The sequence below is a fragment of the Anas platyrhynchos genome, chromosome 23 (genome assembly GCF_047663525.1).
Source record: "Anas platyrhynchos isolate ZD024472 breed Pekin duck chromosome 23, IASCAAS_PekinDuck_T2T, whole genome shotgun sequence".
In the NCBI taxonomy this organism is placed as follows: Eukaryota; Metazoa; Chordata; class Aves; order Anseriformes; family Anatidae; genus Anas; species Anas platyrhynchos.
This window is the reverse complement of record NC_092609.1, coordinates 118238-142419: the sequence shown is the minus strand read 5'-3', so window position 1 is coordinate 142419 and position 24182 is coordinate 118238. Positions and strand designations below refer to the sequence as shown.

Genomic DNA, 24182 nt, shown 5'->3' with positions numbered 1-24182 from the left:
CGGGGCGTGAGGCGCAGCCGAGGGCTGGCGGAGGGGCGGGGCGGGGTGCGCGCGGCTCCTTTAAGGGCGGGCTCGCGCCGCCCGGGCCGGAGCCGGAAGCGGCCGCGCCGGCAGCCTGGGCGCCGCGGCCCCGCCATGAGCCGGCCGCCGGCCCTGCAGGCGCAGACCTGCGGCCCCTGGGAGATGAAGGAGCGCCTGGGCACCGGCGGCTTCGGCAACGTCATTCGGTGGCACAACAAGGTAGGCGCCGGGCGCCCCTCCCCTCCCCCCCACGGCCCGACCCGGCCCGGCCCGCGCTGAGCCGGGCCCGCGCTGTCCCCGCAGGAGAGCGGCGAGCAGCTGGCCATCAAGCAGTGCCGCCAGGAGCTGAGCCCGCGCAACCGCGAGCGCTGGGCGCTGGAGATCCAGATCATGAAGAGGTGAGGCGGCGGCGCGGGGGGCCCGGCTCGGCCCGGCGGGGCGCGGCCTGGCGCCGCCGGGCTGGGGCTGGGCGGGCGGGGCCGGCTCTCGAGTCCCGGCGCGGGGGGGGGGGTTCCGGCGTTCCTCGGACTCGGGGGCTTCCTCCTGCGGCCGTCCCGCCGCCGTCTTCGGTGCTGCGCTGCCGCCGCTCCGCGGAGCACAGCGCTCCTGCTCTGCCTCGGGGCTGGGCCGCTCGCGTGGGGCGGCACGGCTCCGGCTCGGGGCTCGTCCGGGGAATGGCAGCAGCCGGTGTCGGACGGCTCGGATCAGCAGGGTGTCGTCCTGTAGCTTCCAAGCAGATCTCCCGTGTGTTTCCGTTGAGAGAAAGCACAGCTTGCACGCGGGAAGCAAGGAATTGGGATGAGTCTCCGGGTCCACGAAGGATGGATGAATTGTAGAGCAGTAAAATTCAGTATTTCAGCTTCTCGAGGGATTCGTATCCCTGTAGGACTTCACGTGGTGACTGTGAATATGTGAGACTGCGTAGCTCTTGCAGAAAGTGTTTGCCTTGGTTCTGGTGATCACCTGTACTTGTCTCACTTCCATTCCTCAGGCTGAACCATCCCAACGTGGTGGCTGCCCGCGATGTTCCCGAGGGAATGCAGAAGCTTGCACCCAATGACCTGCCATTGCTGGCTATGGAGTACTGCCAAGGCGGAGACCTCCGCAAGGTGAGGTCACTGGCATGGTGATGGTGACAGTGGAAAAAGCATGAATCAGCTTCTTGGCAAGATGGAGCCTAGGGGTTTCTCTTCAGAACCAACCCTGTAAAAATGTATTTTCACATCTTGAAGCTTCCTAATTGTTAATATGGCACCAACAAGGTCTGACAGATTGGTCCTTGATAAAGTTCTGCTTCTGAAAACTTCAGTGCTTTCTGAAACTTTCTGCGTTTCTTTGGCTGCAAAGGACAGTGCAAGGATTTTGCATGTAGAGGATGAGGGTACGCATGAGGGATGTGCTACAGGATGTGAGTATGGCCAGGACCATCAAAGGGCCGGGCCTTCCTGTGGGTAGTATCCTTCTTGACAGTGATAAACCCCTTTCTGTCATAGATGGAGGAAAAAAAAAAAGAAAATAAGACCCATGTTTTAATTCTAATCTTACTGTTTTTCTAACCTTTGCTATAATGTGCCCATAGATGAAACCCAGAACTTATATCTGACTTCAGAGCTGATGTAGCCAGGCCCAGGGGAAATGGCTATGTTGTAGGACACAGCAAGTAGAAGGAAGAGGGCGGCCATTATGCTGACTTTTTCCACCCACTCTTTCTTATCTCACGGATATGCTAAGGCCTAAAGCTGTAATTATTACTACCAGAGGTCCCAGTTCCACGAAGTTCTGTGCCCGTAGAAAATATCATTGCTGTTTCGGGAGCTTCTTGCGTTCGTGAGAGCTTGTGGGACTGACATCCTTCCTCAGGATACAGGATGGAGAGACTATATTCTGTGTTGTTTTCTTTCAGTACCTGAATCAGCTGGAGAATTGCTGTGGCCTGCGGGAGGAAGCGATTCTCATCTTATTATCTGATATTGGTAAGTGGTAGCTGATTTTCAGTAGTCTGAACCCTGGAAGCCCCTTCAAGGGGGCACTTCAAAGGGGTCACTACTGCAGCAGTGACCTGTTGAACTCTTATGTTAGATAAGACCCCTTAAGCAGTATAGTTGTTGCCTGTTTTGCTTTGCCAATTCTCCTTTTAAGAGAGCCAGCCTTTAGTTTTTGTTCTATCAGTCTCCACTCAGCTCAACAGCCAATGACCAGCACTTCAGTGTTTGTTATAAGTGGGTTTCCATTAGCATTTGGGCAAACACTATGTGGAATTTTAGACAAAAAAGAATAATAAAAAGATGACTGCAAAGGTTACTGAGAGAGCTGTCTAGAGATTTTTGGGACTGAGATTTTTGTTTAGACTACACCAAGATCTTACTGAGTCAAAGCTGAGGCAAAACTGGATAGATGATCGGGGTTTGTAGAGAAGTTATTGAAAACTGTTTTTGGGGCAGGTGCATGATTAGAAGGTGAGCTTGTGGCAAGAGAAGAAACGTGCATTTGTCATTACTTCTACTGTGGATACGACTGTTAGGCAGAATCTCCCATCCTTTGTGTTCACAAAGCATTTGTACTCTGCTGTCTGATCATTTCACTTCTGAACCACCAGGAAATGATACAGAGGGCTGACTGGAGGCAATGGTGGATCGTGTTTAGAGTGAAGCTTGTGTTCCTATGCCTGTTTGTGCTTAGGAAGAGGGACAGATCTAAATCTCCACTTGTACAACCTGAACTGTAGTTGATCAGAAATGTTTCCAACAGTCGATATAACTTGTTTTACAGATCCCTTACAGTGCAAGCATAGTTGGTCTTTCTAGGGTTACTGACCTTTAGAAGAATATTATATTATTGATTACTCCTGAAAGTCTAGCTGAATCATTTCATGCTGAACAGGAGAGCTCAGTCTGGGAATGCAGTCAGAAGGGACACTAAGACTTGGAGATCAAAAAGTGAGTCCCTTTGGCACAAGTTTTAGTCACAGCTGAAAAGCCCTCTGGAACCGTAAATATTACTAAGTTTTTGTTTTTTCTAGCAACGTGCTTTTTTATTCCGAAAAAATGAAATATCTTAAAGTATTACTTCGAGCAAGTACAAAGAAATAGAGGGCATTTTTTCTCGCTTTGTATTCTTAAGATGAGTTTTTTTTTTTTTTTTTTGGTCTTCCTAGTATAGATGGAATTCGTCAACCTACTAGTTGTGATGTCACATTGGTCCTGAGTAGGACATAAACATAAATTTTTGAGGAGTTTTGAAGGTGAAGTGGGGAGAAGAATGCTTTGTGGACAGGATAGGACAGAAAGTGTTGGGCAGAGCACCTTTTGGATCCTAGGTTAAGACTGTTGAAGATACAGACACTCTTCTAGTGACTAGATATATTTTACTTCTGCACAGCTTTTATTATGTTTTTTAACCTTCAGTACATGGGAAGGGAGAGACTTGAAGAGAAGTGAATCTACTTTAACTTCAAAAATGTATCTGCCAAGAGAACAAATCTGTGTCCAGAAGAGTTTGATGTCAAGCTTTCCTCTTGAACATGGCATTTCATTGTTCAGTCAATGATCTTGTTGATTGTGCAAGATTTGACTCAAAAGCAATGCTTACATCACATAGAAATGAAAGTTTACTGAGCTCATGCTAGATAGTGTTAGTTGCATTCTTAAAAGTGGTTCTTTCTGTGTCTCAGCGTCTGCTCTCAGGTACCTTCATGAGAACAGGATCATCCACAGAGACTTGAAACCAGAGAACATTGTGCTGCAGCAAGGAGAGCAAAGGGTAAGCAGGAACCTGGTGTCTCAGCCTGCACAGACAATGTAAAGTAAGAGGAAGATGTGGATGTGCTTGCTGCAGTTGAAGTGGTCACTCTGCAAGAGTGACATAGGGTAACAGCTGGCTCAGATCTGTGTGTCAGTTGAGCAGTATTTTGTGCGTGGCTGAGTTAGACTTCTCTTAACACCTGGCAGTATGACATTCAGCTACTAAGGAAAGAACCTGACCTTAGCTATTGGGTAAAGATCTGAATTACAAGTAATGTTTCCAGCTATGTCCATATAAAGCCAACGACAATTTTACATACCTTTTGGTTTTAGGAATCTACAGGAGCTTCCCATTTTTACTTTCATCTTTTCACTGGCACCTTTCCTGCATACCTTTGAAGAGCTGAACCTTTTTTTCTTTCTCTGCTGTGTGGTGTACTTTAAAAACGAACAAACAAACAAAAACTTTACTCTAGTGTCCTTATTCTCTGTTTTGTGTTTCAGTTAATACACAAAATCATTGACCTTGGTTATGCTAAGGAGTTGGATCAGGGCAGCCTATGCACATCCTTTGTTGGGACACTGCAGTACTTGGTAAGGAAGGAATTCAGCTAGAAGATCAGCTCCCACTTTGTTGTGGGACAGAGTTAACAGTGTAATCTGGCTTGGGGCTGGGATGAAGTAGTTGTTCTGGCATGGGGTGCATTTGGGGTGCAGAGCTTTCAGCATGGTCTTTAATGTAAAAGAAGTGTTAATGAGCTCTTAAGGGGTGGGGAGAGCTGAGAGATGGGTGGCTTTGTCTTATACTTGTGTAAACTGCCTCAGGCTCCAGAACTGCTGGAACAGCAGAAGTATACGGTGACAGTGGATTACTGGAGCTTTGGCACACTGGCCTTTGAGTGCATCACAGGCTTCAGACCATTCCTGCCCAACTGGCAGCCAGTGCAATGGTGAGTGACCTGGGGCCAGGTGATAAGAAGAGTGCATGCAGTGCCACTGTCCTGTCTGTGGGAAGCAGAGGTGTGGTCCCTTGATTCTTAGGGTAGTATCCCCATGTTCCTTGCCCTTATGGAGAATGGCTCCCTTTACTGGAGTTTGAATAACTTGAGCAAGTTCAGCATTCCTTTAATTTCTCTCTGGGATCAGGACTGACTTCTGTGTGGGAGGTAGAAGAAACCAAAGCAGTATCTGTCAAGAGTAACTGTAAGAGAATATTAACATGTATGCTGGGAAAGGCAAGTGATGATTTCACCATTGTACTTGCTTGAATTCATTAGGCATACAAAAGTGCGACAGAAGAGTGAGCTGGATATTGTTGTTTCAGAAGACTTATCTGGAGAAGTCAGATTTTCTAGCAGTTTACCCTGCCCAAATAATCTTAACAGGTAAGGACTAGGAATCCGTTGTGCCATGCCAAGATGAGCTATTTATTCTGTGAATGGACCAGCTTTGTATTATATGCCTTATGTCAGCGAATAAGTTCGGTACATCACTCAGTGCTTGTGTCCATTGTCAGACTGACATTGTGTAGATGAGTCTCTGTTTCTGCCTTCTAAATAGCACGTTTGAGATTTAAAAAAAAAAAAAAAAAAAGAAGAAGAACTATTTCAGTCCTTCTGCAGAGACCAGTCAATATGGTGACTGCAAATGTACTTCGTCTCCTCTGATCCCATTCATGTTTCGGTCCTTCAGTGTTTTGGCTGCGAGACTGGAGAAATGGCTGCAACTCATGTTAATGTGGCACCCGCGGCAGAGAGGTACAGATCCTGTGTATGGACCCAATGGGTGTTTCAAAGCTCTGGATGACATCTTGAATTTGAAGGTGAGCGATGGACCTGGCTTACCTTGAAAAGTTTTGCAGAGATCAGTTGCTGCTAGCCCATGAGAGAAGAGTGCTAAGTCATAGGGGGAGGAGCAACACAGAATCTTATTTAGCTGTCTCCTGACAGCTAATGGCACGTGCTTTCCTCTTGCTTATTGGAGGATGAATGCTCCTTGAGCTTGTTGGGAGTAGAAAATAGCTTCTGTTATGTGCTTGGTTCCGTATTCTGGTGCTGTAGCTGCATAATTACCATGTGACCTCTCTTCCAGCTGATGAGTGACTTCTTGAGCTGTGCATGTGCTTTGAAACAGTTTATCAGGATTTGGTGTCTTGGTCCTGGGATCTCTGCTCAAACATGACCTATGTATCTTCAGCCCTTCTCATGTCACATTATTCCTCTTGTAGTTGCTGCATGTTTTGAACATGGTTACGGGAACGGTGCACACCTACCCTGTGACGGAGGAGGACACTCTGCAGACCGTGAAAGCCAGGATTGAGTCAGATACTGGAATCCCAGAACAGGACCAGGAGCTCCTGCAAGAGGCTGGACTTGCATTGTTTTCTCAGAAGCTGGCCACTAAGCATATAGCTGATAGCAAGGTGAGCATGAATGTTCCCCTTCCTTGCTTTTCACTGACTCAGCAAGCACTGATGTTGCTTTGGGGGTGCAGCACTCCCTGCTGTTTTAGCAGGCTTTTGTCACAGCAACCACTTGACAGCACCCTGTTTCCTTTGGTGAGCAGTCCTTGGGTGAGGAGAAGCATTCCATTCCCAGTGCTACTGAGACTTGCTGTTTCTTAGAGAACTCAGTTGGGTCTTCTGTTTTCTGCAGGTGAATGATGCTGCAGATGCAGATCTCCTCTTCCTCTTCGATAACCAGAAAGTTACCTATGAAGCTCAGGTTGCCTTGCGACCGCATCCAGAAAGTGTTGACTGCATCCGTAAGGACTTTCTCTAGTATGAATGTGAGAGGTTGTCCACACTGAGATGGCTACCTTTGTTCTGTGGTCTGTGTCGTGTGCAAAGAGTAGAGAGAGCTTTTGTATCTTGGGACTGGAGAAGCACTGAAACAGCCTGTCATAGCATTAGTTCAGTTCCTCAGAATAACTGAGGAAAGGAAGGATTTGAGATACTGGGGAAGCTGCATACGGGATAGCCAGCTGTAGACTTTGCAAGGGGTAGGGTCTGGGCTACATATTGTTCAAAGAAGTGATGTTTGAGTATGTTTTATGTGATAGCACTGCTTTTAAGCTTTATGCTAATACATACGTTTCCCTTTTCTGCCCCCTCTCCCCTCTGTTTCCAGTTCAGGATCCAAAGAAGATACTGCACTTTTTCCAGTTGCGGAAAGTGTGGGGTCAGATCTGGCATACAATCCGGATGCTGAAAGAGGATTGCAACCGTCTGCAGCAGGGGCAGCGAGCAGCCATGTATGGTGGTAGTCTCTCTAGAATACTTACCTATGTTTTTGCTCCTTGGTAAAAGGGAACGGAATGGGACAGTGATAGACCAGGGAAGGCCAAGAGCAGACCTGTTAACAGTTAGAGGACACAACTCTCAGCTTTTCACTGACACACATACTTCTGTGCCTGGTGCTACACTCTACAGTATCTGCTTTTGATATAAGTGTAGGTCTGTGTTTACAGTTCAGGAGGATGATAGGACCTTTTCTTGTCCACACAGGATGAATCTGTTGCGGTATAATAGTACTCTTTCGAAGATGAAGAATTCTATGGCCTCCCTTTCCCAGCAGCTGAAAGCAAAACTGGACTTCTTTAAAACAAGCATCCAGATTGATCTGGAGAAGTATAAAGAGCAGATTGAATTTGGAATTAGTGAGTATAGCATCTGGCAAAGAGAGGTCTCTTCCGCCTTTCACCATATCGTAACTTTCCCTGTATGAATCTGAGAAAAGCAATTGCTCTTTTTTTCCTTTAGCTTCTGAGAAGCTGCTGTTTGCCTGGAAAGAGATGGAGCAAGCTGTGGAACTTTGTGGACGAGTACGTATCTGAATCTTAATTATTTATCCTGAGGAAAAAATAAACATTCTTTTCCTTCCTTTGTCTTCCCTTAGAGACTTACTGTGTCTGAGATGATTCCATACATCACAGTGCTTTGGTTTGGGTTACATCATTTCTTTCCCTTACCAGTGTTTGTACGCTTGGGGAGTGTGAGAGGAGATCTTGGTTGTGCTCCCATGTCTGGCTAATGAATCCTGTAGGCAGGAGAGTTGCAGCAGGATAGTTGAAAAGAGGAGGTCTGGAGTAGTAGGTTAAACTGATTGGGAAAGCAAATGATTAGATGGATGAACACAAGACTTTAAAAGGCAAGCATCAGTCTTTTTGAAAAGGCAGCAATTTCCCATTATCAGTGCACGCTGTGCACCTGCTTCCAATAACATTAAAGCTTTTGACACGAGAGTGTAACTCTGTAAGTATGGCCAAGGATCATCTGTCCCAGATGAGGAGTGAAAGGTGACTAGTCAGCATCTTACTCTGTGCCAACACTTGGTCGTCTTCTAGATGGTGGATTCAGAGTGACAGAAGTCTGACAAGTGGCAGCTTCTGCCTCTGCATGTGAAAAAGTTTAGGTGGAAAGCACAACTTGGGATACCAAGTACTGGATGTGGCTGTGCACTGTGGGAGGAGGGGAAACACTATGATGGGTAGGATGAGAGAGATCTGGAGCAGCAAAGCAGCAGGAAGCATGACAGCCTGTGAACCAGCAGCACATTTGTTATGAAGTATGACCTTTCAATGGCTCTTCATCACAGATCAAATTTTTCATCAAAAAAATCTTAGAAAGTGCTTTATACCAGAGCACAAAGCTAATTTATTTCCTTGATGTAAAGTCCCTCATGTTCTCGTTTGTCTTTGTGGTTGTTGTTAGCATCTTGCTGGCATGTTCAGAAATGTGAATGAAAGGAATAGTCAGTGAGTGGTAGCCATCTCTTAGTATAAGTCTGCCCCTCTGCTTATGTTCTGCCCTGCTTTCAGGAGGATGATGTGGATCAGCTAGTGAAGAAAATGATGGCTCTGCAGACAGACATTGTGGACCTTCAGAGAAGCCCACTAGGTCGTAAACAAGGAGGAATACTGGAGGATTTGTGAGTTGAACTATCTTGAATTTCAGATTTAAGAGTGTTGCTAGCTAAATTTAGCTCCTATTTCACTGGAGGACAACAAAACTGTTATCTCCTCAGCCCAAATTATGAGGGACTTGCAGGACTTTGACACTAGAAAAAAAAAATTTTGACTCCTTCCCTGTTGATCTAAAATAATGTATGAAAGATTTGAGTTCTTGAGTTACTTGTTCATAATTTAAGTTCTAGAGAAATTCTTTGTGTTCTGTGTCTTTTTCTTCTAGAGAAGAACAAGCCAGAGAGCTGTACCGGAGACTGAGAGAAAAGCCAAGAGGTAAATGACGCTTTAGGTCAAGGTCAGCTTGCTTTGTGTGGGTAGTTACTTTGGAGGTGCTGTAATCTGCATTGAGAAAACTTTCTCTACATTCTAGGCCTGCCTTTATGCTAGCTGTATGTGCACTCTTCTGGACTTGGCTTTTTTGGAAAGGAGAGTTAGGGAATCAATTTTAAACCAGGCCGGCCTTGCTTTCTTGATGCCTTCTGAATGCCTTTTCTTGAAAGTCTTCTGAACACTTCTCAGAGCAAGCTGTTACTGCAAGTGTATGCTGGTGCTTCTATTTCTCTGTGGGAAGCATGAAAGACAACTGTTCCTTTGAGCAATTATACAGCCCCAAGGCAGTAAACCCACTCTCTCAACTCTGCTTTCCAATTCTCATCTATTTGAAGAAGGTGGCTAAAACACAGTGCGTTTCATTCCTCTCAAACATGCATGCCCTGAACTTCTGGGATGTTTCAGGATGGAAGAAGTGGTGGAAACAAACCATTAAAAAGCTTCTTGCTCTGTCTTAAAAGCTTACTTTTCTGTGTAATACTCTGACTATTCCAGATCAGAGGACAAGTGGTGACAGCCAAGAAATAGTACGACTGCTTCTACAGGCAATCCAGACCTTTGAAAAAAAAGTCCGTGTCATTTATGCTCAACTCAGGTGAGCTTTGTAGACTAAGCTTTTATTGGCAGTTGAGAGACAACATTTTCAGCAAGAGGTTCTGTTCTAGAGGTTTAAAAAACAAAGTGTTACAGGGGATAAGAAACTTCAGAAAAGTTTCCCTACCGCAGTTGCCAATGTGTAATCTTTTTTTTTTTTTTTTTTTTTTTTTTTTTAAAGTAAAACTGTTGTTTGCAAGCAGAAGGCACTGGAATTGTTCCCCAGAGTGGAGAAAGTGATGAATCTGATGAATGAAGATGAGGAAACAGTTGTTAGGCTTCAGGAGAAACGACAGAAAGAACTGTGGAACTTATTGAAAATTGCTTGTGTAAGTAAAATTAAAACTCCAGTTCAACTGTACCCAGATAACTGAAATAATTAATAGTAAGCTTAGTATGTCCTGTAGTAATTTTTTTCTACTGATTTAAATTAGGATTGAGGCCAATTTCTAGGCTCTCTTGCATTCCTGGTTGGTGGAAATGATCGCAGTCTGAATCTGCTGTTTTCTTTCAGAGTAAAGTACGTGGTCCAGTTACGGGCAGTCCAGAGAGCATAAACACATCGCGTTTTAGTAGCCCTGGCCAGCTGCTGCTGCAGGTCCCTTCTGGAACCTACAATTTATCAGAATCTGTCAGGAAAAGGTGAGGGGATGGCTGGAGTTCTGTTGATGCTAATGCCAGCACTGTGAAGCCAGATGTCCTGCTTTGAGAAATGATACATTCTTACATTCTATACTTCGCATTCAACTTCTGGTGTCAAGAGTCCTATCTATAATAGCTGGATAATCTAGGTCTTGTCAATATTCCTGATGAACAACTGGAAGTAATGTGTTGCTATACACACCACATATGTGCCTCAATAATACGGGGTTTGTTTTATCTGGAGGGGTTGGGCTTATTTGAAGTGCATTGGCTGCAGGAACTTCTGGTGCATTATGGAAGGAATGGTAGCTGGTCTATGTCATCCAGGAGAGACTGTTACACTAACCACTTGTAGTTCTGGCTTGCTGAAAGGAACTGGATCACCATTTGGAATGAGACCTCGGCTAGTTTACTTGTACGTTGCTTCATGCTTTAGTTTATAGGATGGTCTGCAACTTTTTCTGTAGTGACAGTGACTTCACATAAGAACCCAATTCCAACTTGAACGTGCTTCCTTCTCCCTCATCCCAGTAAATCTGAGGACGCTACTGACTTTCCCTGTTGCACTATGAGCTTATAAACTGTTAACGCTCCTCTGTGCTGTGCAGCATACCTGCCAACCACAGTTGCTCAAGAGGTGCTGCCCCTACCTTTAAACGAGACTTCCGTAGAAAATAATAGTTTAACAATCCTCTCTTTCAGTGAGGAGCTACTGCTGGAATCACAAAAACTCTCTAGCCAACTAGAAAATGTGATGCATGACACAATGAAGGATCAGGAGCAGAGCTTTATGGTAACATACTTAATATTCTTTTACAAGTGGATTGGGGATGCTTATTACTTCAAACTTCTGCTTGTGTACCTTTGCCTACAAATAAGTAATAGGGTTAGTGGAAATCTATTTTCTCTTGTGAACAAGAAAAGAATATGAGTTGTGTGAGATGAAACCACCTGCTCTCCTACTTGAACTGCTGCCACATTCCCTGCTTCTTGAAAGTGAGAGCCATGTCTTTGGGACTGACTTTGGCGCTTTACAGTTTGGCACAGAGCTATTGACACTTCCCTTCCTTTGAAGGGCAGATGGGGAGGGGAGAGAGCTTGGCTGTTTTACAGAGGTACTATAAAACTGCACTTTTGCAGTTGGGATGGGCCTGTGGTGGCAATATATTGGTGTGCAGGGATGCTTGTTTACTGAAGTAGAATACTGACAAGCAAGTAAAATATTGAAGAAAATAGATTGTGCGTAGTGTTTTCTAAGAAATCACATGGTTCATCATGAAACTATATTGACTAACTTGTTTACAGTGAATTTTTTTAAATCTTTGCAATCTCAGGTGCAAGCTAGTGTTGAACTCTGCATTTCTAACTGTTTATACTTTAGGCTCTAGATTGGAGCTGGCTGCAGCTTCAGGTAGAAGAAAGAAACAGTCCAGAACAAACCCAGATGTAAAATCACTTCAACTGCGTCTGAAGCCATGCTGCTTGAGGAAGCCAACTGTAATAAGCTGCTGCCTCTGAAAAGGGAAGTTAAAATGCCTCCTTCTACTTCTGAGAGACACATGGCATAGCTTATAGTATCCACATCTCAGATGCTTTTTTTTCATGAAGATAGAGTAGGAAACGTGTTCTAACTGCTTGGAAAGAGTTCTTAATCATGCCTTAAAGACAGTAGCTATTTTTACTCTCTGCCTTAAGCACCACATGTGGTGGTTTTGCTAGCTTTCAGGCTTTCTGATGAACACTGGACAACACCTGCAGTCAGTTTGCACCATCAATGGTAGATGTCACTTTCCTAATATACCTGAACTGTGAACTAATTTTCTTAACTTTGCTGATTTGCACTTTTTTGTAGTGTAATGGTTATCTGATACGTGTTTCCTCTATGGGAACAAAATTATCTAAAACTGTGAACTTTTGGTTTGTTCTTTTTGATACCTTCAATGAAAAAGCTGCTTTCTAAGGTGTGAGAGGTAAGGATGTTATCCTAGACAGCACAGAGAAGCAAAGTGTTAGTGTATATGTTGTTGGGGAAAAATACTTCTCCATGTCTAAGGGATAGGAAGGAGCACCTCTCCTAGGAGTAAAGGCTGAGAGGGCTGGCACTTTTTAGCATAGAAAATAGATAGGTCAGGGGGAACTCTCAATGTATAAAAATACCTGAAGGGAAGATGTAACAAAGATGGAGCTAGGCTTTTTTTTCAGTGGTGCCCAGTGCCAGGTCAAGAGGGCAGTGCGCGCAAACTGGAATACCGAAGCTTCCCTCTAAACATCAAGAAGAACTTCTTTACTGTGCAGGTGATGAACCACTGAAACTGGTTGCCGAAAGAGATTTTGGAGTTTTGTTCCTTGGAGATCTTCAAGAGCAACTTTAGGTAGCCGTGCTTGAGCAGGGCACTTGGACCAAGTAAGCTCCAGAGGTCTCAACCAACCTCAACCACCCTCTAATTTTATATATAGTTTAGTAAAACTTTAACCATACTTAACAGATAATCTGCAGAGGATCCACCAAAAAGAAAAGCCCCACTGCATAGATAACAGCTTATCTGAACCAATGCTATGTTCCAACTGTGACATTTATTTCATTTCTGATGTAAAACCAAATGTTACGCTGTAGCACACAGATTACCTTTCGTAAAAGGGTGTGAAAGGTAGGACATGCAGGATGCGATACAATAATGGGGAGAGGTGGGATGTTCTCCTTTTAGGAGCCCATTTAGAATATGATAAGCAAGTGAAAACATGGGGCACAAACATCACAACTCCCATGCATGCCTTCAAGTATCTTCTTTGGAGGTGCTTGCACTCGCTGGACTTCAAGGGTGGGTTAAAAGCATTCTTTGGAAGAGTAGAAAGTTCACACGGCTGGAGATTTCAGAGTAATGTTAAGGCCAAAACACACTGGGTATGCTTTTCCTTCTTCTTCCAGAGCACCATTTGTTGTTTTACTTAAAACTGCATTAAGCTTCTAACTCAAATCCCAGCCCAACTTTGTGACCTCCAGCACTGAAATTCTTGCCATCAATCAAGCCTGAGAGAGTCAACTTTATACCTAGAAAAGCAAGGAAGGAGAGTCTTCATACAATAATGTCCCAGTATAACACCTTCTCACCAAGTACCTGAGTCTGAGTCTTAGTGTGTGTCTTCTTTGTTATAGGAGCTTATGTGCATACACAGCCTTTACTTCTATATTACCTGTGTAAGATTTCTATTTTTTTTTTCCTCCTATTCTGTTGTAGAGATGATAGTAAAATAACCCACAATGTAGTAACCAGTAGGATTTGCTACTAGTTGGGCTTACATACCAGGTCGAAGGGTGTGAGCATAACCGATTCCAATCAGGCTGGCATTATTCACTTTAGCCTACAGGAAAAAAAAAATCACTGCCATGCACAAATACTCAAAAAGTTGCTCTAGTGCCCTGTTCGTTCTTTCAGCTACTTGTAGATTGATCTCTAGCTGTGGTGTATTCTAGTCTTTTCCCCTTCAAGTTTCCAGTATACCAAATTTTCACTATGTTCCTCCACTTTACCTTCAACCTGGAACAGGCACAAGAAATAGGTCCCATCTTATCTTCAGATTGTGGTATACTACACCTATATCAAGTCCCACCCTATTTTTTCTAAGGAATGAGCAAAAAAATTATGTGTATGCAAACTTATCTTTTACTAAGTTTTGAGCTGTTTACAATAGCATTTCCTATTTTTAATTCTGGCTGAATTATCCTGGAACTAATTCTTGTTTTAAGGCTTAACAAATGCTTGCTACCTAAGTGCTTAGTGTTGCTATGTATGCAGTTACTTTCATTCATGTTGCTTTTTGCCCCTAACATTTCTGCAAGACTTGGTAAGTGTCAGTAAGGGCACTTAGCTCATAACCATGACTGACTTTCAAGAGCTACATAACTCAGTGTTAGGAGAGGGCTGTAAGCTCAACTGAACTGTCACCTTACTGCAGTAGTTTTGTCTAATTCTTACCCAATCCACAATGTAGAAAAATATTTCATGCTCATATTACCTTTTCAAAACACATTTTGCATAGGCTTCAGGCACAATAGACAGACTAACAACTATTTCAGCACAGATGAAACATCTTTTTTAAAGATGTTTCACACATATGACTTGTAGTCCTTGTGGTTTAAACCACAACAGTTTGCTATCTCCCATACTTTCTCAGTAACTATTTGGAACAACTATTTTACATCACTATTTTTTAGCATTTATTGGAGCTTGAAATACTTGTTCCTTTAAAAAAAAAACAACTTACCACAATGGAAGTCTTCTCATCCAGTTGGTACTTAGCAGCAATACCAAATCGTGTGTTGTTACTGCCAGCAGTCCATGCAAGATTGACTGATGTCTCAACCTTATTATTAACTTTCTGATAAATAGACCCACCAAACTCAGTGCCATCATTCCTGTTTGTAAGAGATGCAAGTGTCAGTAAATAGCAACCCTTGAGATTATCCCTTCCTTTCCCATCATCATTTGATCATTATCTCAAAATGAACCAAGGTGTCCAGTGGACCCATGGTCATAGAATTCCTAGCTGGAGCTCACAGCTGTTCTGATGTTTACTCATAACAAGGGTATTGTTTGCTTAACTGACCACAGCTGACCAGTAGCCAAGACACAATGTTTGAGATTCTGACAGAAAACAAACTTTACTTGTCTTAAGGAGAAAAGCCTCTGATAATGTATAAAGGGACAAACCTAGAAGGAGATTTAAGGCAGTTATGGGAATGATGAGACTGAAAACAAAGTTATTGCATGGCAGTTGTTTAAATATAAAAAGTTCAAAGACTCTCAAAGCATCTGAATGCAAAGGCTAGAGCTACACTAAGGTGACAGCTGGAAACAAGAATTATGCAACACACACCTCTCTCCTCAACCCTGGGCATTTCTGAGCCAGAAACTCTCTCTTTGGTGAGGGAAAGGGTAAGATAGCTTAACTGAAGACTCTTATCTATTGCCAAAATAGAAGTTGAAGTTTACCAACTTTAATTCCAAACTAATGGTGTGAAGTGCCTTTATGCCATTATCTTGTGTACACAAAACCAAGATGACCCTGAAACACAGTCTCAACAGACAACAAAAAGTTGAGAAGTTGCCTCTGCTTTAATTGTACTGAAGATGAAAACATGGTGTGAATTATTTTTGAACTAAATCAGCATCCTCCCTCCTTCCTACCACATTTTACCTAGCTCAGTTAATTCTCACTATTAATCTAGCTTGGATCTTCTGATAATTTTCTCTAGGCTCAGATTAATACTTACACATTAGTGTGCAGCTGGAAGTCTCCTGCCTTATATCCCAAGGCAAAGTTGTTTTGCGAAAGCTTAGATTTTGCCGTATCAAAAGCCATCTGATAGCCAGCAAGCCAGCCTTCATAGCCCAGCACTGCCCAGCCATAGATGGTTGGTCCAGAGAGATCAATGTCTATATTGCAGCCTAGATTTAGATATTCTCTTTTGTAGGAGGTCTTCAACTTTCCACTCTTCTTCCTGCAGAGAAACATTTAATTTTATCCCTTGTGGTCTATATTATAGGTAGTTTTAATCCTGTATGTATGTTCTTTAGGGCCAGTGCATTAAATGACTGTAATGCCTACTCAAAACTTAAAATCACCACAACTGCTGAAGAGCACATGGGATGAGGGTAACACTGATGTTACATGTGTTTGGTGGTGCTACTTCCAACATTTTCAACGTCCTTAAAATCCTTGAGAAGTTATAAAGGCATCAATCTTTTTGCTTATTACTCAAAACATATCAGGTTTCAAATTCTGTTCACCGCAAATAGTTGCAATATGTTATGGCACCATCAATTTCTTTCAGCAGCATCTGCGACATCCCACAGTGATAGCTGCTCTTTTTGTCCTTTAATGATTTTTTTGGCTGCTCAGTTCTCTCCACTGTTCCTTTGTGTGCACTGCCTACTCTCCTTCCTCCTTCACTGCTGGATACCACACTCCCTTACTGAGAAGGAATTTTCCTCATCCCCCATGTATCATCCATTTAGTCTGTCTTCCAAAGAAGCCTGTTCCTCTCTCACCAATGTGTCTTTCTGCTCCTTTTGCTACCGATTCAAAGTTAACTGCAACAGAATTTTATCACCTCCATCATCCTCTCCCCAGCCTCCTTTATCTTTGAAGATACAGCAGGACACCGTGCTGGCCATCACTCATACCCAGGCCTGGAGGCTACTTTTTAACTCTTTTTCTAATTGCTTATATCCAAGTAGTATCGAAAACTCTGATTTTTCTTCTGTTATGCTGTTCTCAACGATAAAGAAATACCAGTAATTATTTACAAAGCAGTCTCAAGCTTGATGTTTATCCAGACATACATACCCCATATACACATCTTCTTTGCTCTGTCAACCAAAAAAGAAATAAATAATTTTAAAAAGAAAAAAAAAAGTGCTATTCCACCGCCTATCATAATACACAGGCTGTTCTACTTCCACAGGCTTCAAGGAGAAAAAAACAAAAAAGAAAAAGCTTTGCTTTTTGTTCCTAAGGCACTGGGTTGACAGCAATTGAACCATGAACACCATGAGAAAGATGGTACAAATTAAGCAGTCCCTGTAAGACCTAGCTATTCAAGGAGCAAGTTACAGGAATACAATACCTCCTCTAAAACAATAAATTTGCAGTGGCCAAAAAGCCAGAGTCATTTCTAGCAGAGCTTATTCTGCTCATTGCCTTCAAAATACTCTATAGTACCTGCAGAACAAAGTTCTCGATTTTTCATTTTTTTAAACCATGAGTTCCTTCCTGTTGCAATATTTGAATGTGACCAGTCAGTAATGGTAAGTTTTGAGCATTTACACAATGTACAGTATAAGCATTTCTAATGAGAAGTTAAGGGCAATTCTAGGACTCCTTAGATAAAGGTGACTGAAAATACTTACCCTGTGTTTGGTACAAATACAGTGTCAAGAGCCACCTTCAGTCCTTCAGCCAACTGTAAAGAAAAACAGAGAAGTCTGCTCACAACTCTGCTAAAACATGGCTTGTTTTATTACATTACTATGGTGCTACTTCAGGTCTAAAGAGAAGGCGTGACATGAACAGAAAGTCTCCCACACATTTTTACAAAGAGATCTGTAGGTGCTGTATGATAAAGGATTAAAATTGGGAATTTCTTCCTACAATGAGGCACCATTAACAGCACACACTTTACAGATTTGTTATTATGGGAATATTTCAAACCTAGTGTTGACAAGAAAAATGAGAAACTGTTAAAGAAAACTCTTCAGTTTTACTTATTTATTCCCTATAGAGCCAATAATCCATGCTGGAGCTTAAGAATCCCTGTCAGAACCTATGCATATTCTGAGACACAGTACTACTTCACTGGCCAAACCATGTACTGGGCACAGCTGTTCCACCTCATTTTGAGTTGAATGTGTTAAAGCACTGGTAAAATTGCAAAACCTTAACTATAAAAAGGGATGGACACATATAGTGGAGAGCACCCCAAAACTTTTATTACCTTTGGAAATTTTACCTTAGTTCATAGGCAGTTGTGAAAAGCAGAAAGCTATCGACTTTGAAAAGGAGTTTCGTATTTTGAGAGTGTTGTATAACAGCAACCCTTTGCTTAACCAGCATCAAGTTGCAAATTTTCTCTTCAACCTTCAGCCGAAGCCTTAAGTCTCAAGGCAGCCAAACTTACAGCCTTATGTATTATGGCATTTAAAACAGAGAATCCTCTCCGGTTTTCTTTCATGACTGTAGCAGTGACAGCTCTACATAGCTAAAATTGATTTAAAAAAAAAAAAAAACAAAAAAAAAAACACCCTTGTGTTTAGAGTGGATAATAGTGATATTCATTCAACCAGCTAATTTGGCATGCTGGCATCTGCAATAACTGTATCTTTGTATTGCTATGTAGCAGTGCTTGGCTGTGGTTATGCTTGCACTCCCTGCACTAAAATTCATGATGCTGTCTCTCAGTCTGTGCATTTTTAGTACTCCGGGGAGTTTTGTGTAACTTTCATTCCTCAGTGTTTTCTGCTCAACTCAGTATTTTCTCATACCAACTGCGGAAACATTTTCAGAGTATCAGCTTCCTCTTACCTGATCCTCCATGGAAACTTCTGTTCCCAATGTGTTGTCCGTGTTCCACTTCTGGAGGAATGTAAGCCCATAGTCTTTGATCTTGTATTTTGTCTCTAGACTACCTGAAGCCTTGCCTGTGTCTGTGTTAGACGAGCCAGTTGCTGTAAATTCCTGCCAAGAGGACAATATGAGTTTCAGCACTCCTAAGTACTTTACCTTTTTCCACTTGTCAAATGCTAACGCAAACACTCGCTACCCTTAGATCTTAAAAACAGAACACTCAAAATCATCATCCTCTTCCCTATCCACACCCAAAGCTATTCTTTTTGCATCTCATCATTTCTGGCATCTCTGTTCTGGATATTTGTTATCAAGATGTGCTGATAGAGCCCTGGAGCTTGCTTAGGTTGGAAAAAGACTTATTACACTAAGAACTGTCATCAAAAGCAAACAAAAACATTTCAATATCAATCAGAGATCCTGTTAGTACTCAAGTACTAGATTTAGATTTCACATTTCATGCCCAGCCTCTCTTCCATCCCCTAAACCATATATTGCTGCTGAATGCTCATTACAAACACTAATGAGCACAAAACTTTTAGCAATAGACAACTGTACCAATACCATATCTGTCTTTTACAGGTAGATATTTTTTTAATCTCTCGCTCTTTATTTTCCTCATGCTGTTTTTATGGTGCTCTTATTTTGAATTGTTGGAACAGAGATTGCAAATGGCTTTATGTACATGTATCATACAGGAGATTAAGCACTATGGACACAAGCCAAACTTCATGATGTAAATGAAAATATGATGCAGAACAACCAGACGATATCCCCCACAGAAAACCTCACCAGAGAAAGCAAAAAGAAGCCAACATGACAAAACAGTCACTGTCCTTACCAGCTGGTTAAGCATCCAAAATGAAAGTTGCATGGAGAAGGAAAAACCCATTTTAGAACTTAATAGAGTTGCGCATGTTCCGTCAAAAGATAGTGTAGTTAACAATTACCATATTATTGAGAATCAAAACTTCATGGCAGGAAAAGTACGCACATTCTTTGATGTCAGTAATTGACAGCTGTCGTAATACAAACACTGTGGAGTTCCTTGACCTTTGTGTGCCGGGTGCACGATAGAAGTAATCCATCAAAAACTCAACTGAGACAGCACGCAGTAATACAAAAGGAATGACTTATGCAATTTGCATGATAAGAATGCAAGAGAAGGGATCTAAAGCAAATATGGTTATGAGGCTGAAAAGCAGGACAGGCCTATCAACCAGGATAGCAGTAAGTGCTAGCGCTCAAGAAATTGAGTGTCCTTGTAAGAATAAGCTTATCTAATATAAATTGCATATGCCTTTGTTTAAAGACCAAAATTAAGAAATCCATTCTTGTTTTTTCCATTCTTGGTTTTGCCAGCTTTCCTGTGAAGTCACAAGGGAGGTCCATTTTTCCACCACTAAAATGGGGATCACCACATTTTCTAATTACCTTAAGTGCTATAAATCTTAATTAACACCTACAAAATGCTCTGAAATTCTACACAAAGCATGTCAGGAGGACTATTTAGTTTTAATTAATTAATTAGGTCCTGCATTATAAGCGTAGTGGAGATGTGTGAAAATGAAGTTAAGGCAAACTGTGGTTCCTTTTTATCCCTTGGCCTTTTGGATGAAAAGCCTGTGAACTAAAAATCTTATAAAAACCAACAGCAGAGAATCTCAACTGCATTCATAAACAGAAGTGAGACCTATAATGGTGAAGAAAAACTGCGTGCATGGACGTTGCAATGCAAACTGGAAGGAAAACCATACATCCTGAACAAGGTATGTGAAAATTCTTGCACACCAGAGGAAAAGGAGTACCACTACACAAGTTCCACAAATGGTTATTGGAAACAGCTCAGTTGGCTAACAATTTTAAATTGAGAAACAAAAGAAAGAAGCAACACCTGCTATCAAGTTATTACCATTTTAGGAATTTGTCCTCCCCTCCATATTGGTGATGTTGAAAGCTCCCAGTACTTACCACCCCACTGGAAGACTTGGTCTTCAACTCTAACTTGACCATTCCAAATCCTGAAAATAGAAGAGTACAGAGAATCTGTTTCACCACAATATACAAGCAAGGTTTATTTGCTACACACCCAGCAAGTCTGGCACATAGGGAACACTCGCCTGAAATAGCCTATTTTCATATTTCACCAGTTGTTCATCTTAGTGATGATAGATTGAAGGAATTCTGGTGATTCGAGGTGGTCCATCCTTCTGCTGGATTCCTACCATGAGGTATTTAATGGCTTTCTCAAATAGTAGTGTTTTTATTGTAGACACCCAAGACAAAATATGAAATTACTATCAAACCTGTCATTTTACTTACCATAGCCCTTATTGAATACATCCCTGGCAGACTTTCCCAAGTCACTGTATGATGGTGGGACAGCCATGGGATCTGAAACACAGTGGAAGCTGTAAGAATCCTAGGTTTAACAGCATAAAATCTAAACTATATTCAAAGCATGTATAGACATCTATGACTAAGTACCCTATGCGTGCTTCACTGATAAGAAACTGCAAGGCCTTCGAAGAATGTTCATGAAAGTCATGCTTGTGTCATTGCTGCTTTGTCAGAAACCAATCTGCTCCTAATCATTCGGAGCAGCGTTACATTCAACTACATACCGAGACTTCACATTCTGCTATTATGTTGCAAAAAGAGCTCACATGAGCATTTATCACCATTCCAATAATATGCAAAATTGCTTTCATGACAGGACCCTTTCTGAAAGGGGCTCCAAGCAGCGAAGCCATGTCAGCACTGAACAATCCCAAAGGAAAAGATAACTGACTTCCATATAAACTTGTAAATTCTTAGGAAGTTTTCCAGAGATTTGGAAAATACATAAAGATCTCATTACACTGTCCAGTAGCTTCCAGTATTTCTGCGCTGTGTGTACAAAACAGCAACAACTACACCTTCTAATACAGATAGCTGCTACAACTAATATGGACTACAAAACTCAAAAGGACAGATGTGACGCTACACCGTACATTGGTTAATCCACGTTAAAAAAGCAGAAACGCTCTTCCTGTCATAGAAAAATTCATCTTTCCCTTCTAGAATAAGTTTACTTAACTGTAGAGGTACACCTGCTCCAGAAAAGAAAGGCCATCAAAAATGATGCTTTTGATTAATTTTAATGCTAACCCTTTGCCATTTACTTTTTTGCGCAGCTGATCAAATTGCTGACATTGTTCCCTGCAACACCCAATACGAGAAAACCCCTACCCCGCATTTGTTACTTGTACCATACCAAAAGACTAATGAAAAAGAAATAAAATAATAACTCAAGCAAAAAACCAAAAAATCATAACGTCACTCCCACCAATTTACTTTTTTTCCCCTTCCCCACATCGCAATCCTGATGTTAATATTCTATTTCGTAGTGTTCTGTTTTCTACTCATGCTTTTAGCAAAAATCTAACAAGTATTTTTTTGACTTTTATATAACTAGAAACCTTTATATAACCAGAAATCTATTTCCTTAACAGCTTCTGACTTTGCTTTCTAAAAACACAGGTAATCAAAATCCAAATAGTTTTGCAAAATACTCAGGCTCTGTCACAAACGCAACAGTATCCATATTAAGCAATTAAGTCCTGTTTTCAGATAGTGAGCCCCTTCCTGAAATGAAGCCGTCATGCAATTTGCATCCCACGGTGAAAAAATGCTCTACGTTCAATGACTTAATATCTAACCTGCACTACATATCTATCAATATGTACCCGTGGGTCTAGAGGATATAAAACAGCTGGACATGACCGCAGGTTCCTTATCTGAAGATCAGGTCATAAGATAGGCACTTCTCAAATTTACTACATAAAAAGGCCTTTTAACCTGTCAAACACGGAGAGGAAAAATTAAAATCGGTGAGTTGTTAAACTGATGAAAAACAATCAATATAGACTTTTACAACAATAGAGTTTTAATACATACAATGGTTTTGGCAACCTAGCTATGGAGCAGAGCATATATTTCTGATAAAACATGTTTTTTTCCACACAAACCTCTCAATTCAGAAGTTTCAACTTTTTTTTGTGTGTGTGTGTGTGTGTGTGTGTGCATGTGTTCTTTTTTTAAATAGGTTCGCCAGAAATAAGCCTCACTACCTATTGTAAACGTCTTCTTTTTAAACAGTATCTTCTTAATATCATACTTGGACTTGCTTTCCAACACGGAAATCATGACAACAGCCACAGGGAGAAAACACTGAGGAATAACAGGCTAGGGCGAGCGATCGTTAACGCTGCCATCTTTAGCTACAGCACGCAGTAGTCAACAACCGCACGTCAGCTGCGAAAATAAAACGCCGAACTGGCGATGCGAGGGAACGCGCAGAGAACGCCCGCACTCGGGTACGGCGCAGACACCGCCAACCCTCCCCGGCCAAGCGCCCGCAGCAGGGCCCCGCGGCAGCGGCCCCGCCCTCGGGGCAGCGGAGCGGAGCGGAACGCGCGGCCCTTCGCAACGGCGCCATTCGCCGCTTCCAGGCCCGGACGCCGGAGCCCCGGCGGGACCCCGACCACCCGCAGGGAGGGCCCGGCCCGGCCCGCTCCGCGCCACGGGGCCGCCACCACAGAGCCGCCCCCTCCGGCCAGCGCGACGCCCCCCCCAAGGGCACGGCGGCGCCGGCCAGAGCGAGCCGCCGAGCGCGCTCCCGGCTTCCCCCCTGGGGCCCTCGCCCCGGCGCGGGCCGGGAGACGCCACCGGGCCCCGCCGGGCCGGTTCCGCGAAGCCCAGTAGAGCCGCGCCGCGCCCGGGCCCCGCCGCTACCTGCCGGCCGCTCCGCTCCGGGACAGCTCTCGGTCGCCCCGAGCCCGCATGCGCAGCGCCGCCCCGCCGCGCCACCGCCCCTGAGGGCCGCCGGGGTGCCGCGCGCGGGGCTGGGGGCGCGCGGCCGAGGGGGAGCGGGCGCGCGCGGCGGCCGCCGCAGGGGGGCGGGGCTTTCGCCGCTGCTCTCGGCGGGTCCCGGGGCGAGGGGAGGCGGCGGGGGCCGGCGCCGCGTTCGGCCGGCTCAAGGTGCGCGCGGGGCCGGGAGGAGGCCGCGGAGGGGCCCGCTGCGAGCGTGCCCGCGTGGCGCTGCTGGCCCCTTCTGCCCCCCTCCTCGTTCCCGGCCGTTTCGAGCTGCTCGTGCTACGCGCAGACAGAAACTGGAGTTCCTCAGCCGTAGCAAGGCGCAGCGGCACGCCGAGGTCAGCAGCCCCGAGCCCGATAAAAGACGTCGCAAGCGGGAGAAGAGTGAACTCGGCCCAAACCTGCAGCCAGCGCTGAGGAAGCGCAGCTGCAAGTCTTTGTCTACCTGGTGGTATGAGCACACCACCCACTTTGACAGACTCTCTTTAACACACTCGAGGCTTGCAGCAACTGCCTCCAGTGATTGCCTGCTATTGTGCAGTCCAGTGCTGAGGAAGGAAAGAATTGTAAGGAACTAAAAGCATTGCAGAATAATAACTTGATGGGAAGGAAAATTATTTCCGATACCCAAAGGGGGCCTACAGGAAAGCTGTGGAGGGACTCTTCATCAAAGAGCATAGCAGTAAGTTTTAAACTGAAAGAAGGGAGATTTAATATTGGACATTAGAAAAGTTCTTTACAAAGAGGGTGGTGAGGCACTGGCACAGGCTGCCCAGAGAAGCTGTGGATGCTCAAGGCCAGGCTGGATGAGACTTTGAGCAACCTGGTTTAGGGGAAGGCGTCCCTGGCCAGGGTAGGGGGGTTGGAACTAGATGATCTTTAAGGTTCCTTCCAATCCAAACCATTCTG

The 24182-nt window shown here is 43.6% G+C and overlaps 2 protein-coding genes across 5 annotated transcripts; one reads left to right on the top strand and one right to left on the bottom strand.

The window, feature by feature from the left end:
* Window positions 1–64: 64 nt before the first annotated feature.
* Window positions 65–12203, top strand: IKBKB (inhibitor of nuclear factor kappa B kinase subunit beta). Of its 2 annotated transcripts, XM_027443578.3 has the most exons (21): window positions 65–240; window positions 325–419; window positions 1013–1130; window positions 1925–1994; window positions 3692–3780; window positions 4266–4355; window positions 4587–4711; window positions 5039–5146; window positions 5454–5583; window positions 5989–6183; window positions 6416–6524; window positions 6890–7013; window positions 7267–7418; window positions 7522–7583; window positions 8580–8689; window positions 8950–8999; window positions 9552–9651; window positions 9832–9979; window positions 10165–10292; window positions 10995–11085; window positions 11674–12203. In XM_027443578.3, the coding sequence occupies exons 1-21, from the start codon at window positions 136–138 to the stop codon at window positions 11740–11742; spliced, it is 2268 nt and encodes a 755-aa protein (XP_027299379.1). In that variant the 5' UTR covers window positions 65–135; the 3' UTR covers window positions 11743–12203. The 2 variants fall into 2 exon arrangements, with proteins under 2 accessions (XP_027299379.1, XP_027299380.1); XM_027443579.3 differs by lacking the exon at window positions 325–419 and having other exon boundaries at window positions 103–240.
* Window positions 12204–12847: 644 nt separating this feature from the next.
* VDAC3 (voltage dependent anion channel 3) lies at window positions 12848–23337 on the bottom strand. 3 transcript variants are annotated; one of them, XM_027443586.3, is made up of 9 exons: window positions 23193–23337; window positions 20739–20810; window positions 20388–20437; window positions 18375–18527; window positions 17204–17256; window positions 15565–15792; window positions 14556–14706; window positions 13595–13652; window positions 12848–13341 (listed from the first exon to the last, which is right to left on the bottom strand). In XM_027443586.3, exons 2-9 carry the CDS (start codon window positions 20803–20805, stop codon window positions 13250–13252), a joined length of 852 nt encoding a protein of 283 aa, XP_027299387.1. In that variant the 5' UTR covers window positions 20806–20810; window positions 23193–23337; the 3' UTR covers window positions 12848–13249. The 3 variants fall into 3 exon arrangements, with proteins under 3 accessions (XP_027299387.1, XP_005029541.1, XP_071883248.1); XM_005029484.6 differs by lacking the exon at window positions 23193–23337 and adding an exon at window positions 22145–22251; XM_072027147.1 differs by lacking the exons at window positions 13595–13652; window positions 23193–23337 and adding an exon at window positions 22145–22253.
* Window positions 23338–24182: the final 845 nt, after the last annotated feature.